The 17,574-nt window shown below is 42.7% G+C and overlaps 1 protein-coding gene across 1 annotated transcript in view; it reads right to left on the bottom strand.

Moving 5' to 3' along the window:
* RTN4R (reticulon 4 receptor) overlaps positions 1-17,574 on the bottom strand; it is an 86,095-nt gene continuing 68,521 nt past the window's right edge. The window contains exon 2 of the mRNA XM_085310176.1: positions 1-1,591. Coding sequence (XP_085166302.1) covers positions 159-1,591 — 1,433 coding nt within the window. The 3' untranslated portion in view covers positions 1-158. The remainder of the gene's footprint in view (positions 1,592-17,574) is intronic.

Here is a 17,574-nt window from a genome sequence, read left to right as displayed (position 1 = left end):
TTTTTTTTTTTTTTTTTTTTTTAATAAAGGCATCCAGTTAACTTTTGTGTAACAAAGCTTTCTCAGGGTGGATGGTAGTTTGCTTTCATTTGCAACATTTATGGAGGTCAGCAAAAGTCTAGTATTAAAGTGTCATCAACCCAGGAAAAGAGTTCATTTTAGCAGAATAACAGTAAGCTCCACACCAAAGAGGAGATCAAAAGGCTTAGGCTGAGCTGTAATGTGGAGCTGTTTCCTTGCTGCTGGATGAGGCGGCACTGGGCCTTTGATTTGTTCTTTTTAGAGCAGCCCTGCCTCTTTTTGGTTGGGACTGTGGAAGGTTCAATAGGCTCTAGAAATTCTGGTTTCAATTTGGTCAATGGAGGGTCTACAATGCTGGGGAAGGTCCCAAAAGGGGAATCATTTATCTGCTTGTTGCTGCCATTTTTAGACGGGTTCATCTCAATGTATTTGGTTTTGGACATGTTTTCCTTATCCTTCAGAGGGTTGTTGGAGGATGGCCGGCTGCTATGGGAAGAAGGACCTGCTTTGCCTTTAGCTTCATAAATAAAAGATTTATCTATTTCTGGCTGGCAGCACTTCGGGGAGATGTCATGGGAACTGAGAGGGGGGTTCCCGGTTGGCAGTTTGCCAGATCTGGTCTTAGTGCTAAAAACACTTGTTCGTATCTGGTTGAAGGAGTCGATGCATCCTTCCAGGTCAGTGCTCTGCAGCCTTTTGAGGTCTCTCCCTGCCAAGTGGGGGGGAAGGTGGCACTCTAGCTCTGAAGAAGATCCTTTAAACTGTTTAAACCAATTCCACAGAGACCTAGCCTGGCAGTCACAGATCCACTGGTTGCCATTTAAACGTAGATACTGGAGGGACACAAGGGGAGCCATGGTTTCACCAGTGAGTATGGTCAGGTTGTTGTTAAACAGATACAAGGTCATTACTTTCCCGAGGTCGTGGAAAGACCGGCGGTGAACCAGGCTGACTCTGTTCTGGTGCAGAAGCAGTCGGTCTAGGTTGATTAGCCCACGAAAGACATTCTCTGACAAGCTCTTAATTTTGTTACCATGCAAAAATAGGTAGGTTAGGTTTGCGAGATCCACGAAAGTGTCATCCAGAAGATTTTGTATATTATTATCCTGAAGGTAGAGATATTGCAAGGAGAATAACCCTCGAAAAAGCCCTGTAGAGAGCTCCAGGAGCCCACAGCGATCCAGATGTAAGGTGTGGAGGTGAATAAGACCTCGGAAAGTGATCGGGTTGATAGATTTCAGGTTCGTGTTGTCACTGAGATCTAACTCCTCCAGTTTGTTCAGCCCATAAAAGGCCCCAGGCTCAATGAGGCTTATGTTGTTGGAGTGGATCCAAAGGATTGTCATGTTGCGACAGGAGGTGAAACTGGTGGATCTCACAAGGGTTATCCTGTTGTTGTGCAAGAAGATGCGCTGGCTCTGGATGGGTATCTCAGTGGGGATTGCTATCAGTCCTTGCTGCTGACAGCTTATTGTAATCTTCGGTTCACTGTAGCATACACACGCCCCAGGGCAAGACTGGACTTCTGACTGGATGTTCAAGCAAAGTACCAAAATCAGCAGTTTGCTTCCTAAAGAACAACAAAAATAGTATGTAAATTAGCCAGGGTTGTGGAAGAGCACTTTTCTCTATAACTAATATGAGCCTATTCATATATGAGCCAACCAGAGCCTGAAATTCACCTCTCTAAATACATTCCATTAACCACAACAGCACATGCCAGGGGAGCCAAACTATTTAAATGCAGAATTAAAAATGTTCTACCGCACAACACGGTAGTTAAAATAATACACATTTGTTGTGAGAAAGTCTGAGCATCTCCTCAACCGTTCATACACAGAAGCTCTCTGACTTCAATAACAAACAAAACTGAGCAACACATATTTGCATTGCGGCTCCTGGATGCACATCTAACATAAGCCCTGTCCCAAAGGGCTTACCTCTAAGACAATGTACTGTCTCCTTGGTGTATTTTTGTCTCTGTCACACAACTACATGCACATTTAGTACAATTCAGCATCTATCTGGCCATGGCTGAGACCTGCAACAGCAGGAAGCTTGGGTTGCATTAGGCAACACTACATCACTTTCCAGAAGTACCACTAGCTCTTGCTTTCAAGATCATTGAACAACTGTCCAAAGAAAGCAAGTGTATCCAGGCCACATTCAAACTGTAAGATGGACATATGGCTCTTGTGAATTTTCAGTGAACAAACTCTGCATTAATCTAGTCTTTCTGCAAGAAATAACTGCAAAGGATTCTCAGAAAACTTACAGGTTAGATATGCTTATAGAGGCCTCAGAGGTGACAGTATCCTTTCCTTCTTTATCGTTATTCATACCCTTAATACCACATATTCTTCTTTCCTTTCTTTTCTCTCCTTCTTCCCTCAGAGGTCTATGCAGCCACTGAAGAAGAAGAGGAAGCAGCTTGTGTTTCCCAGAGGGAAGTGCTGTTGCCGGAGGAAATCATGTGCAAAACTCAAGTCAGGATTCATCAAGGTGCAAGTAATTTTATTGTATGCCTAGAGTGCAGGCAGCACAGCAGTGGCACTAGAGCCCCTGAGTGGAAAAATTTTCTGCACTGGTAATGACCTGCTTCCCCAGGAGTCCAGCTACATGGAATTGCACAAAAGGTGCCAAGGGCCCGCAAATCACAATGAAACATTTGGATTCATAGGATCAGGCCTCCAGGATGTGTTTGGGAAAGGCTTAGAATATAAGAAAAGAGGGGCAGAAGTTATACAGCCAACATCAGGTTCTGACAGGAGACCTGGGAAAGAGAGTAAATATGAACCTCCAGCTGAGAGAGCAGTAGGTAAACTTKTTGTTTCCTGCCCACATTGGGAAAGCAGGGGTAAGGGGGAGCAGAGATAGTTTCAACAGTGCTTTACCAGCAAATAGCAGCAAATAGTTAGATTGCTTCCTCTGAGCCACATACCAGACCTAAAATGAACTGGCAGCAACTGTAGCAGTGGGAAGCTCTGTTTGTGAAATGCCATATATCACAAATAGCACATGTGCCCATTAGACATGTGTTTCTCCTTCCGAGGTCATCACAGCACCCATGGCAGAGACAAGTTCCTCCCAGTAACGGGGAATTCTAGCTGAGGACAAACAAACAGCTTTCTATGTTTGTTGCTCTGGGAGGTTTTGTCCTCCTTGAAAGACTGAAAATCTTGTTTAAGCATTTTAATGCCTCATTACGTCCTAATGTGAAGCAGCACAGTTCAAAAAGTCAGGCAAAAAAGAGATAATGACATAGAACTGCACAAACTGAGGGTACAAAGAGACTCCTGTCACTTCTTGCCAATGTGTGCATGATGCAGCAGCAAGAGGACAAGCTCTTGTGCAGCTGAATTCCAGAGATAGTAGCTGCACCTCACAAAAAGCTGAAAGATGATAGCACAGCTAATGAAATCACATCTTCTCTGAGTTTAAGTAGCAACTTCAAATCCCAACAAGAGAGTAAATCATATGGAAATTTCACCAAACTGTTTACTGAAGCAGTAACAAAGGTATCAGAGAAGACAAGATGGGAAAGAAATTTTTTTGTAATAAAAGACTGAGATTCTAGGCCTGAGTTCATTCTAGTAAAAATAATTCATGATATGAAGCTAATAAATCTGTGGTGATCCAACAGTCCAATAGAGACAGGAGACTCCTATGTGTCTGAGTACACATGGGAGAAAAAATAACAGTTCAGCATGCAGAGATAATTTGAGCCTGATATTATTAGCTACTGTGCATCCCTAGAAGGCTGTGTGTGGAGAGCAGTATTATGACACATTCTGGCTGGCTTGTCATGTTTTGACATATCACGTACCATTATATGGAGCAAAGTAACACAATACAACTGAAATCCCCTGCTGGAGACATGTCACACCAAGAGGAGCCTCCTGGGAAATTAAAACAATGCTCTGACCAGTATGATTCCTTTCCAGCTAATAATGAAAAACTGTAGAAAAGGAAATAAGTCTTTCTGGAGCCTCTTTCTCCACTTTCATGATTCAGATGATCATGGGCCGGAATGGCACAGTTGTGATGGGATTCATATCACTGTGCCAACACCATCCACTCCAGCAAAACAGCGCTCAGACTGCAGACACTGCTGCAGACTCCAGGGCTTTTCCTAGCTATTCCTTGATGCTTTAGTAATACCACAGGGGCTACAACCTACTCATGGAAAATCCAATCTGAACCCAGATGCATCCCATGTGCCTTATAAATATGTGAGACCTTTACAGTGCCATGAATACAAGGAACCATTCCTATGGAATCACAATGCAAACACTCCTGTTCCAGCTCCGTCCAGGAGAGTCAAGAGCATACTGAGTATATGAACACAGAGAAAGAAAGAGAGAACATAAAGCAACCAACAAAGAACAAGCCATACATATGAATACAACCCCCTGAATAAAACCATCTTCTGATAATCATACATCTCTCCTTCTGCATCCTCTAGATCACTTGATTTGTCATGCCCAGAGATTTCACTGCCAGCTCTTTCCTATGGATAGAGTATGCCAGGGTCAGACAGCAAGATCTCACCCCAGTCTCTGATTTGTGCAGACCTGGAGGCATGCTCCAGCTTCTTCCCAGCACACAGAAACATAAGGGAAGTGGCAAATCCTGCTCAACTCTGAACCATACCTTATCCTACCCCACAGCTGCTGTTTCTGCAGCTTCCAGGAGCTCTGAATCAATGGCACTGATAGCCAGCTGCCAGTGCAGCAGCACAGGGAAATTAATTACAGGTAAGGCTAATCTGTGTGCCTTAGTTAGGGACCTAGTATTCATGCACTGCTCAGATTAGCTCCTTCCACAAGAGACAGTTACTGTCAATCATTTCCAAATCTTTTTCCTTGCATGTTTCCTTCCATGCAGCTCGTTTGTGTCCTCACTGAGACATAACAGAGCTCAGCATCCAGCAGTCATCAGAGAGTCCCCAACCAGAGTATGGCCTGAAGCAGCTGCAGGAACAGGCACACTCCACAGGCAGCCTTGAGAATCCAAGGGCAAGCCATGGCTTCCTTTTCCCTAAGCTGAAACTGGGGGAGAGAGAGAGAGAGAGAAGAGATCAGAGAGACTAGGACTTGGCCTTCCCTTGCTCCTACATGGAACTTCTCCATCATTGATGTTCAGGATTCTAAACTAGTGACTGTGTCCTGTACTTGATGTGCCTCAGATTGCAATACCCTCCAAGTGGTCTGTAGCACAATATGTCTACCTGTCCAATTTCAGGCAAATCTAACCCAACTCTATCYGAACAGGGGTCAAATGCCCATTTTAACACAATGATGAGCACAAGGCAGGAAGCCCTGGGACAGGAAGGTTGCTAAGCCTGATACCAGGTCATGCTGATGCAGGTGAATAGATTTAGGATGCTGTAGAGTACAGCAAAGCTTCTACATATCTCCCTGGAATATACCTACATGATTTCAGATGCCATCTTACTCTAGATGAAACATATACTACAAGATCAAGCCAGACACCCTGCAATGCTGCTTTGCGTCCCACAGTGCTGGAGCCCATCACATGGAAAGAGGCCTGTACTGTGGGGCCAGATGTCATAACACAGCCCAGCCCAAGCCCCTTTACACTGAACCAAGTGCCGTAGCAGCATGGCATCCTTTCCGCAACCTGCAAGTTAAACCCATTCTGAACTCTGTGTAAGCAGTGTGCTCACACAACCACTGCCAAGGGATTATGCTGGCCTCTCTCTACGAGGTGGACTTCCCTACATGCAGGACTCAGTTCCATTGCCCATTCCTAACAAACAGGTTTTGACATGGTGTTAATAGGCTTGTCTCTTAGAGACGAAGCCATTGCTACCCCTTCTAGAATATGTTTAAAACTTGGCTGGATTGTTCCAGTCAAAAGCAAAAGATAAAAGAAAATCCAGTACCTCCAAGACTTTGGCTTTCAGTTTAGTATTTGCTCCTCCAGAGCTTTCTTAAAAGCCAGAAACCTCCTTCAGTCAAACTGCTGCACTTCCCCCTTGCCATCTAGAAGTGTTATGACTCATGGAACTGGGAAGCAATTAAAGTGGGTCCATTATCTGTCTTTCCGCTAGTCCCCTGTGTGATTGCATTGTCAAACATGGCAATTAGAAAGAAAAGGCTCCAGGGGCCTCTAATAGATGCTTTGCAAACTTTTTAAGAGGCCAAAGCAAAATGCAATTTTCTGCAGTATACAGAGCTGTGGCCTTTCTCTTCTGCTCTGCACTTGTCTCTATTGATTTGGAGATATTATAATGCAGCTTTCCTACAGTGGAGGGTCAATAATCATTTGAATTCTCTCCTGGCTGGACATAAAAGGAGTACTTTACAATACAAAGACTTTTTCTGATGCATACAGCATTTTGCCTTTGTTTATAATATAGAGGCACTATAGCTGCTTAATTCCCTGTCCTGAACTAATATTGTTTGAAATTCACCACAGGGCTTTGAAAGACATTCTGCAAAGCAACTTCAGTGTCTCCTACTTTGTGTGTGGGGGTTCACAGAAATAGGTGCTGCACTTTCATGCATTTGAAATTGAAGGTGAAGTGAGATGAGTAAGGAAAAATGATTTGGACTAGTTTCACTCAGGCTGGAGTTTCTCTCATTTCAGCTGCCTCCTCTCTCTTCCTCACAGAGAGGAAGGCTGATTCATAATCTTTGTGATAGTGCATCTGGAGTGACTTTAAGGGGAGAAAGCAAGAAAAGGAGAAGAGATGATTCTGTTGCCACACAAGCACTTGAGAGAAGCAGTAGTTGTTACAGCTCTGGGGAATGATGGATCCAGAGCAGGTGCTAACAGAACAGATCTCAGATGGGTTTACTGAGGTCATTGCCCTATAGTGGATTGACATTGTCAGCTGTATGGCCACTGGGCAGTATGTCCAGCTTGCATCTCTTCTCATCACAATGTGTGGACAGCTCAAAGTGACTGTTGGAAGATGAGGTAAGTCTGCAGACACAGGCCATACCAGAAAGCTGGCCTTGCATAGTCCCCCTTGAAAAGGGCCAAATCCCATGGCATGTCTTTGACTGCACATTTATCCCTAACAGGCAGTGGTGCAGGCTATGATCTCAAATATAGATATTTAAAACATGCCAGTCAATGTCTTGGTGCACACTGGGTACCTGAGTTCTTGTTGCAGACACTGSAGATGAGGGACTACATTCAGATGCCCACACATAGGTGTCCACTACCATGCAAGTGCCCTCAGGTAGCCACCTCACAACCAGCTGCACCAGAAGGCTACAGGGCTTCTCAGGGTTCTGTGTCACATCTGCAGCTCTATGGGGATGTTGTGATAAGCCTCAGACACTTCTGTCCAGATAACTGGCCAGCACAGTCACTGGAGTGACCTGTCTGCTCCAGGGACATTGAATTGCTCTCCAGACTTTGCTGCCTGGGTCAGCTCCAGAGACTGTTGCTGGGGCTCAGACTCCTAGATCACACCAAGACACCTATGTCTTGTTCTAGTGCAGAATCCCAACTGCCTAAAAATAAGCAATTAATTCTCTTTCAAATTCCTCTGAGGGTCTGAGAAATCAACAATGGTACTAGAAGATTTGACACAGTTCATTCAGGAGAGCCAGGTGTTATATGAATGGCAAGAGACAGCATTGTTTAGACACCTGAATCCCACCCTTAACTTCTGTATGCACAGTCTCTGGTCCCACATGCTCTGGGACTGCACCTAGATCCATTAATCATTTGGGACTGTAGAGGTCTTCATTCTTCTTGCCAGTACAGCCTTACTTCTGATGTCTGGTATAATCATCCTCTATCCGGAATGAGACAGGGTWTCAGCAGAAAAAATATGCTATGCAATCAGTAATAAAAGGTCATTTTGGTAATACATTCAGGCAGGGGATGGAGGCAGTAGATGTGCCATTTCCTAACTTCTGAGTGCTCATCTTTTCCACCGAAATAATACTGCCTTAATGCAGTTTTTAGATTTAATATTGCAGGGATATTGTTAAGAGAAAAAGGTAAAAGCAGGTTATATCACACACAATACTTAGAATCACTCCTTACAAATTTTCAAAGGGGGTTGAATATCGATTCTTCAGCTCTGCTTAGAGCTCAACTATACGATCCATTTGAGAGTTGAATGCAGCAGAAACTTTAACCAGGACTACTCCATCCATTCATGGGCATGTGCCAAAGCAGCACCCAGCCRGCAATACTCCCCATCCCTGCCAGTGGCTCTCTAGTATGTCCAGCATTTCAGCAGCATTATTGATTCAACCTCAGAACATTTGGGATGAGTTATTCTTTTGGTGATTTGCCGACATTTCCCCCAGCAACATCAGGGAGAGAAAAGAAAAGGTGATATTTAATAATATATATTTCAGCCAATTTGAACACAATTTATTGGTGGGGGGTGGGGGAGGGAGGCAAGGGGAACCTTCTCTCTAGTCAGAGAGTTTTCCTCTTCCTGAATTTCAAAGGCTTGCAGCAAGCCATGGAGTTGTCAGAGTCTTAAAGAAAAAGTCACAACAATCCTTCATAGGGGAAAACATAAAGGGATTTAAATGCAGGAGTCTTTAGTTTCCCTTACAATAATAACACTAGTATCAATAATTATAGTCTAGTATTTCCCYCTGAGGCCAGGAAATGAGAAAGAGAAAACCCAATTCATTGCAATACAAGAACCTGAGAAGAGCTGCGCTGAGTCAAACAAAGGCCAGTTTGGGTTGATCTGCTCAGTGGTCAGGAGCAGATGTTTATGAAAGGGCAATACTAAATGGAGAAAATACTGTGAATATTTCKTTAGCATGTTCTCCAATATCAAAGCAAAGCCTAGGGACTGCCTGAGACAAAATTCACATTATATTAGGATATATTATTGATGGATCTAATGTCCACTGATTTGTCTGATTTCTTCTGGATCATCTCCAACATTTAGTTGGGAAGGAGTTCCACAGCTGAGGTGTTGTGTAATGATTGTTCACACYCTGCTTCTTGAATGTTTCCCTGGGTTCTTCCAGTTACAGCATCACGAAAAACAATGAATAAGCATTTATTTTCCATGTTTCTTTAATAGACCAGGCAGCCTTCTTTCCACTCCTTCAATTTTAGATTCTAGGCCATTGTATGAAAGCTATTCTAGTGATTTTTGCTCCACTTCTGTGCACCTTTTCTAGGTCCTCTTCACCTGTCTGAGGACAGATTCAGAATGCAGCTGCAGCATGGACTAATACACAGGTTTAGATGTGCTGATCTGTTCCTTACATGTCCTAGCATTCYACCTTCATTTAAACCATCGTTCAGCATCAAGATGAGCTTTTCAGAGAACCCTTCACCAAGCCAGCAAGATAACTTTGCTAAGTGGCAATAGCGCATTTAGAGCCCATCATTGTGTTTGTTTAGGCAAAGGCCTGGGCTCTTTGCCAGTGCACATTACTTTATATTTATAAATTCTGAATTACATCTGCCATGTAGTTTGTGGTTATGAATTTTACCATTAAACCTCTTTATTGCAGTAAATCATGTCCCCAAATATCCACTTCCCTTCAAACAAAAATATTATCGTCTTTCACGGTTGTGCCCAAATCTTAAAATGTAAGTTGACTGTAACTAGTGACATCTTCTGAGCCAGCAGGCAACCTGAAGCAATAGTTCACAGAAATAAGAACTTGGTAAGTCCTACGTATCAACCCAGGTTAAAGATGCTTCTCAAACGGTTTTCATAAAAAGAGGAATAAACTCTGCTCAGAAACTTAATATGATATTACACTCTTAGGCATTTAAAGCCTGGTCTCCTATGAGTATCCTAGGCCATACTTTGAAGAGTAGTCCTGCCACCACTGTGCTCTGCTACCTCACCTGATGGGGCAAGTCTCTGCCAGTTCTATCAGTAGAGGCAGAATTGACAACTGKTATCATGTGGGATATAGTAAACCTACATGTTTTCCTTTTGTCCTGCTTCCATCTATGCTTTTCCCTTCTATTCTCCATCTGGAAGGGAAGATCTTACTATGTTTGAAATCTAGAGTCATGAAGTAAAAGGGTTTGTCACAAATCAAACCAAACGCAAATCAAAACCCACACCAGAACAATGTATATGTGAAATGAGAACAGAAGAAAAAGCTTATTTGCTCTGTGGACTAGATCCCAACAGAACCTGTGCAGGTGATGATAAATTGTTGCCTGCAATCCACTGCTGCTCCACCTGGCTCCTACCAGAGAGGTGGAAGAAAGGATGCCAGCAAGCCATCTATCCTTTTGTAGATAATTCTTATGCTGAATGATGTAAAAGCTGATGTCAGCTCAGGACAGAAAAGGTGCTTCTTCCTTAGGTTTTGGGTGACCTCAAGCTAACGGATTAGGGCAAGGCCAGAGACACATCAGCTAACAAGGGCAGCCCACCCCAATGACTGTCTCCTAGGATGTGGCTATGCAGCAGAGATCAGTTTGCTCCAGAAGGGGGAAAAAAAAAAAAAAGACATGTAAAGCCCCAAAAAATCCTATATAGAAGGACTATTACATGAGCTGATCCCTTTCAACCYCGATCCTCATGCCATTCAATTCTGATCCATTCCACGTGGCTAGCATAGGTCCTATTCACTGATAGCCCACCCATACTTTCCCAGTATTCCTCTTGTACTCTTTCTTCCTCAGGGAAGAGCAGGTTTCTCCACTCTACATAGAAATTGTATCCCCTCTGAGGATGTGATCAGACACAGTTGCCTACTATGGGAACAACGATGGATTCATAGCTATGTTTGACTCTCCTGCAGACACATCATGAAGTATTGGCCTTGTCTTGCCCTTGACCCTCTATACTGTCCYCTACAAAATTCTTAGTTGACCCTATTGTGACACCACAAAACTCCCTGCACCACAGCCTTCCTTAGGTCATTGTCAGCACCAGCAGCTGTACCTAGCAGAGAACATGTGATCCGAAGGATCTGGCTCCAAGCACTTGAGTTTGACATGATACTATATATGTTACCAAGTACCATGGCAATAGCAGATGCAGAGGCAAAAATCTCATGAAGGGATACAAAGCAGGGGATAGTCTGTGACAAAGTCCTTTTGCAAGGCAGAAGTTCTAGGMAAATATCTGATATGGCAGTCAGATGAGAGGCAAGAGGTCTGAATAAATCCTAGTAGATCTCAAGTTGCATTAGAAAACAGACTGAAAAGGACCTGTAACTCCCCCTAACACAATAGCTGAGGTGTCCTTGGGTCTTATAAAAAAGACTGAGTGCATCATAAATGGCCAAGATCCTAATTTCCTCCTTATCTGGAAGGGACACATCCAGCAGCACTGCGTGAAGAGGACCATCCATGAAACTGCTGATGTCCATGCCTCRTGTTTCTCTTCTATTACACTGAGCAACTGAGTGAGAAAACATGCATTCGAAACCAAAGCTGGTTTCTACAGAAGACAATATTCTCTGTATCATACTTGTGAAAAAAATTAGGGACAAACAAGTGTCCAAAGGAAGTAAACTCTGGTTACTGAAGTGACTCAGATCTCTCATGGAGCCCAAGGTATCTCAGAAATACTTCAAAAAATTATTACTAAGAAACAGGAATTTCCTGCATATCCAAACCTGGCACTGATGAAAGTACTATGGGTGAGTGACTCACAGAACAGGAGAGATAAAGCTGCAGATGGCATTTACACCTGCTCTCCCCCAGCCATCTGGGACTACACCCCACCTGCCAGCTGTGAATCCTACCCCCATGTCTTCAGCCCTGGAAATGCCCCATTGCACTAAGCAATATTTTTCTCGGTTTTCTTCTAAAATAACACTTATCTCAGCTTTTGCTACAGAATCAGCATCTGCAGATACTGTGTAATGATGGAAAGAAGTCTAGGAAATAGATTAGAAAGAAAAGTTGCTCCAGAAAAATCTGTAAATTTTTCTATTATCTCATTTTGGTTGTCTGCAWGGACAACCCCAGCATCTGAAGGAACAGCTCAGGGGTGAATGCCTCAAGAGATGCAGGCAAGACAGGAACAGGGGGAGCATTTTAATTTCAGCTTTAGACACAAAGACTTTTGCAAATACTTAGAAATGAGAACAAAAGAATGGAAACTTCTGGGTCAGTGAAGATCATATTTCTCTACCCTGCTCACTACTACCCCTAGCATCTGCACCATATGCTTCTGCTTCAAACTCATCAAGTCTCAGATGCAAGCTGAAGAAGTTGTTAGACCTGCTACTCCTGCAGGAAAATGTTCTAGAAACTCTTTCTTCTGAGGACAGCAATAAAATTTCTTTATAGCCCGGTTGTATTCATAACCAATATATTCAATTTAGCCTTATGACAACACTGTCCTCTTAACAAAATTTGTTCTTTTCTCTTGTTCAGCTACAGCATTTCTCAGTCAACCTTTGCTTTCAAATAAAACAATTTCTCCTGGTCTTGTGTATCCATTTTCTTGAGCTGCACTTCTGTCAATGCACTCCTTTCTGAGTGCATCTGACCAAGGTTCTCCATACCACCCTACAAGTCATCACATTGGATTGCAGGGTAGCAGAGCCAAGCAATAAAATGCAATCTCCCTACCACTGAAGTAAGATGTCTTAGAGCAAACTCTCCATAGTGCATACAGAGGACATTACTCAGCACTGTCCTCATCCCCTCCATTGATGCAGCAGAATGTCAGTCCAGGCTAGCCCCGCTTTCCACTTCTCAGCCTCCTCTTCCCATTCTCTTTTGGCATCCTTCCCCACTGTTCTCCCTAGCTCCCTGGCATACATTCAAGGCCTACAGTACATTCACATGGTTYGTTCTTCCATTCCCAAGTAAAAGCCAAGACTGATTTTTAATAACTGTCATTCAACTGGCGCTGTCTTTATCAGATGTCGGCTTTGTCTCCTTTGCAGTTTCAACATCAGACATGCTTGCTTGCCCTTCTGCAGCTCTCTTATTCACTCTAGCCAGATAAGAAATATGACACTCGCAATTCTATAAACATATTTCTCTGAGATATGCAGACTCTGTGAAGCCAAACTGAACAAGAATACAATAGGATGCTAATGATACACCTACCTGTTTGCATGCAAATCAACAGACTAGCAATGGGGAAGGGATCCCAGCCCCTAGGCTGGGCAATGCTTGAGCTTCTCTGAAGGCTACAATTTCTGCTGCCAGCGCCAAATGCGTGGTTGAGTTGCATGACATCTCTTAGGACAGGCACCCACTCTGGATTTGAAGATCCCACAGTATATCACTAGGAATTTGCACCAGATTTCCTTGCTGAAAGCCCTAGATTGAACTTCCACATGTTAGGTCTCATTACAGRTATACTAGATTATAGAATCTTCCAGCTTTTTAAGCAAGATTAATAAAAACTTCCTATTCAGACTTCAGATTCCCTTCTCTATCTGGGTAGCATTTTCATCCATTTTGCTACTACAGGACATTAAATGTTCATAATCACCTGTTATCCAATATGGCCCTTAGATCAATTTTAGAGTTGCTGCCCTCAGGCGTGCAGTCTCCCAGCCTGACAAAGTGGCCTATATTTTGTGCTCTGAGATGGATGACCTAGCACTTAGCTATATTAAAATTCATGTTGTTTCATTGTTGCCAGTCTACCAAGCAATTGCAATTGCTCTGAATTAGAGATTTGCCTTCATCATAATTTATCATGGCAAAATTTGAGTCAGCTGCAAACTTTACAGGCATCCAATTTATATATATATTGCAGATCACTTGCAAAAATACTATAATACAGTGGAGTGAAAGCTGAATCCTGTGAAGATACCACTGACCGGTCCATTCAGTGATGATCCCCCCTACAACAATCACATTTTGAGAGCTTTCAGATGTCTGTTTCTTAATTCATTTAATAACTGATCATTGATTCAAGAATGTATTTTTGACCAAGTAAATCAAATATCTGACAAATGTCTAAACATGTTATGAAAAAAAGGATACATGAGCAGAGATACCTTTTTTGTCCACATCTAATATATGAAGACTTTAGACTATGTCTGGAGTTGTTGCAATACAATTAATAAATAATAGCTACAGCAACGTCTTTAAAAACACTACTAGAAAAAAATGAGAAGCCTATTGACTCTGAGAGTATTTTCAGGGAAATCTGCTGACTTAAATGAATGGTATTTCTATGCCTTTGATATTCGTCTATGTTAAGGTTTCCCCTTTCTTGCACAGCACGAAGATGAAACTGAGCAGCCTCTCCTTACCTTGGCTTTCCCACTCACTGCTTTCTACCAAGGGTGTGGCACAGGTCTTTCCCAGTCCTGGGACTGCCCTGTTTTTCTGGTATTTATTAGAAATTAAAATTAGGATTATGTCAGCCCACCTTGACAATACTCACATGAACACTCTTTTGGATGTGGCCTATACATCAATCCATAACTAGATTACTGTCACTCTCCATAAACCATTCTTGATGAATGATGTCTTACCTCAGCTGGGCATCTCTCTCCAGAGACACTACCTCACAACCTCTCCAAGCAAGTAGCCTTAGCACTCTCAGTAATTTCAAAGAAAATAAAAGATTTTCTTAGCACTGACTCCATGAGACTCAAAGCATTTTTCTCTAGGACACGTTATTTTTTTCTAGGACCTATCCCCTGCCACTCTGCTACCTTCCTGTCAAATCAATAATCTTTCTTTTCTGTGCTATAGCACACAAGGTGGGTATTGCTGTCCCACTGCTGACCTTGTCTGAGAAAGGAAGGTTGTGCAAACACATTTTTCTTCAACCCCTGAAGCATATTACTTAATTAAAAGAACGAAACTATGAAGCTTATTGAAGACAACCATTATACTACAGCCAGGACGTACAAAGCTCCACAGGGACACAGACTCTATACTCTGCAGTTCAGTCACTCCATACACAGCATTTTTAGTGCAGCAAGACTAAATTCCCTTAATATTAAGAGACTATTAATATTTCATGATACTAAGTAAACTTTTCTCCATTTCATTTGCCATTTTTATTTGTTTAATTCACCTCCCTCAGAACAGTGAGGGAGACTAATGATGAGCGGCTGTTTCGGGGGAAATAAAAATCATGTCATCAAAGGAATTAACTGAAGTGAAAAAAGATGAAATTAGTAAAATTATCAATAGAAACTACCTCTTGATCACAAAATATGCATGTGGCAAACTCATTCCTGTAGGATGTCCCTGAGGTTAAGAGTAACAGCATCAGGCACTAAAACAACGCTTGACAGAAAATATATGCATTTACAAACAGAATATCGCTTATCTAACTACCTGTAAAAAGCATATTCCAGCATATTGATTTTACTTTCTTTAGGATTTTCCGCACCTGATGCAGTTCAAGGTAAGAAATGGAAGAGAAATCAGAGAGGTCTCTGGTCTATGGCACTCTGGAAACAGCCACAATCCTTTGTTGTCCAGGGAGCAAATCCCTAAGGTATATAGGGACCTAACAGGTCAGATGTCTTTCTCAGAATTCTGCACATCTCAAGGTCTGCATGCATGGTATATGCTGTGTAAGCTCTGAGTGAGCTGGTAAGTTGCAGCTGGGGTCCTTGACATGTCATGGGTGTGTTTCCTGGTGCACCCATTCCTGCTGACTCCAAAGTCAAGTTCATTTGGAGCTCACTTAGGTATTGTTTGACAATGCCCACCTGTCACAGAAACAACTAATAGAAACTCTGATGTCTTCAGACACCCATTCTTAGGCTTGTAATTATACAATTTCAGTCACCAGGTTTCTGCCCTAAAATCCATGGGCATACAGATACAGTCACAGAAGTAGATTTGAAGAGAAAATGCTTACTCAGTTTCCCCTGCTCTCTTGTCCCTGCCAAATTGGAAGAAAACTCTCTTTGCTCTAAGGAAATAGCTTGTGAAATTTATGACAAGGGCAAGAATGTGATTCCGTGACTCTGTGAAAAGCAAACCTTGCCAGTTCCAATAGGGATTATCCAGAAAAACATGCTTAGAAAGAATGTGCTGGCCTTGACATATAAACCCTTTTGGTATTGCTGCCCCCCAAAAGCGAAACTGCACAAAAACTACCCAGCAAATCACTCTGCCCAGCAAACCCGTTGAAGTCCTGTACAGGGAAAAAGGCTTCAGGTTTCATATGAAAAAGGATTTCATGTAGGAGAATCACAAATACTTCAGAGAAATGCTAAGAATTTCAGACTGGGCTTGTCTCCTTGCACCTTGGACAATCTCACCGTGATTAGATTGAGTCAGAAAGGCTCCTTTATTTCTAATTCCTCATGAAAACCTACTTCCACCCAGGATTTAGAGGCTGCCATTTCTACTTCACCACCTTTAACATCTGCTTTGGTATTCACCTTTCAATAAAATACAAGGTCTCTACCACTGCAGTAACCTGCCTTAGAGCAAACTCTCTGTAGTGTACACACAGAACATTTCTCAGCACATCAGTTCTACTCCCTGCTTTTTACTGAGAAAACAGTTTAAAATGACTCCACTTGTTGGACAGCTTGGTCAAACTGGGATCCTGCAATAATATCATGTAAAAAGCAGCAACAGATCCACCAACCAAATGTGTAAAACAGGGCACACATGGAGAAGCCAAGACCCACTCAGGTTTAGAGTAGAAGGAATTGTGGACAAATTCTGCACTGACTGAGAAAATGTTACCTCAAGGAAGGATGTCTTTCCAGTGCTCCAGAGACCAAGCCCATGTTGGACCTATTTCCAAAGGCAAGCATTCTCTTCTTGACTCAACATCACTTTTATCCTGGTCTCTGCTGGTGTGTATTTGCAGCAAGTGTGTTCTGTTCACATTTTTCTCCTAGTCATCATCAGAGTGGCTTTTCTTCTTCACATTGCCATAAACTGAAATGTTCTGTTTTCCTTCGCTCACTGTTTTGTATTTATGCAGGGTCCATCTGCCAGGGGAGTTCTGTGTCCTGCCCTCAAGTCCACACTCCCTATGTCTTCAGACATGTGTACTGCTGGGATTTACTGGGGGCTCCCTGTGGTTCTTGCAGTGTTAAAATAACTTCTGGATCCTTTTTCTTCCCAGAATACATTTCATGGTACTTGGGTACTCTTAGCCTCCTTTGCTGAAGCACCACCACGTGCCTCCCAACCTCAGATTAATGCTTTCTGAATCCCTAAATCCTTTTCATTATCAGAACATTCTAGTTCTTTTCCTGGCAATTTAGACATCACCTTACAGTTTTTCCACTCCCAAACCCATGGCTTGACATTTGTTCATGTTTAAATCCAGCAGTTATTTCTTTCTCCTCTCATCTAATGTGTTTAAATCCTGCTGAAGGCGACACATGCCTCTTAGCCCTCTTGTTAGTTCTTGGTGCACAGAGGCTATCATCATGGAACTAGCTAATCCTAGGTTTGGAAGGTCTCTCCTGAGGGGGTTGTGGGATGAGGTAAGGGAAAGGGGTATCTGGTTAGTTGGTTTGTTCAGAATCACTGCCTGAAGAGAGMTCAAACAAGTTTTATGTCCTTCTTTTCATCTCCCTGGTACTCTAGCGTGTTCCCACAGCTCTGCATCCCCTTGTCTCTGGTCGTTCAGAGAACAGCAAGGCATGTGAAACAGCAACAGTGGTTGGTAGCTGAACACAACAGTAGCAC

The sequence above is a fragment of the Rhea americana genome, unplaced genomic scaffold (assembly GCF_003343005.1).
Source record: "Rhea americana isolate MKP2758 unplaced genomic scaffold, rheAme1 scaffold_312, whole genome shotgun sequence".
In the NCBI taxonomy this organism is placed as follows: domain Eukaryota; kingdom Metazoa; phylum Chordata; class Aves; order Rheiformes; family Rheidae; genus Rhea; species Rhea americana.
The sequence above is the reverse complement of the archived record's forward strand: the minus strand, read 5'-3'. Positions and strand labels throughout refer to the sequence as shown.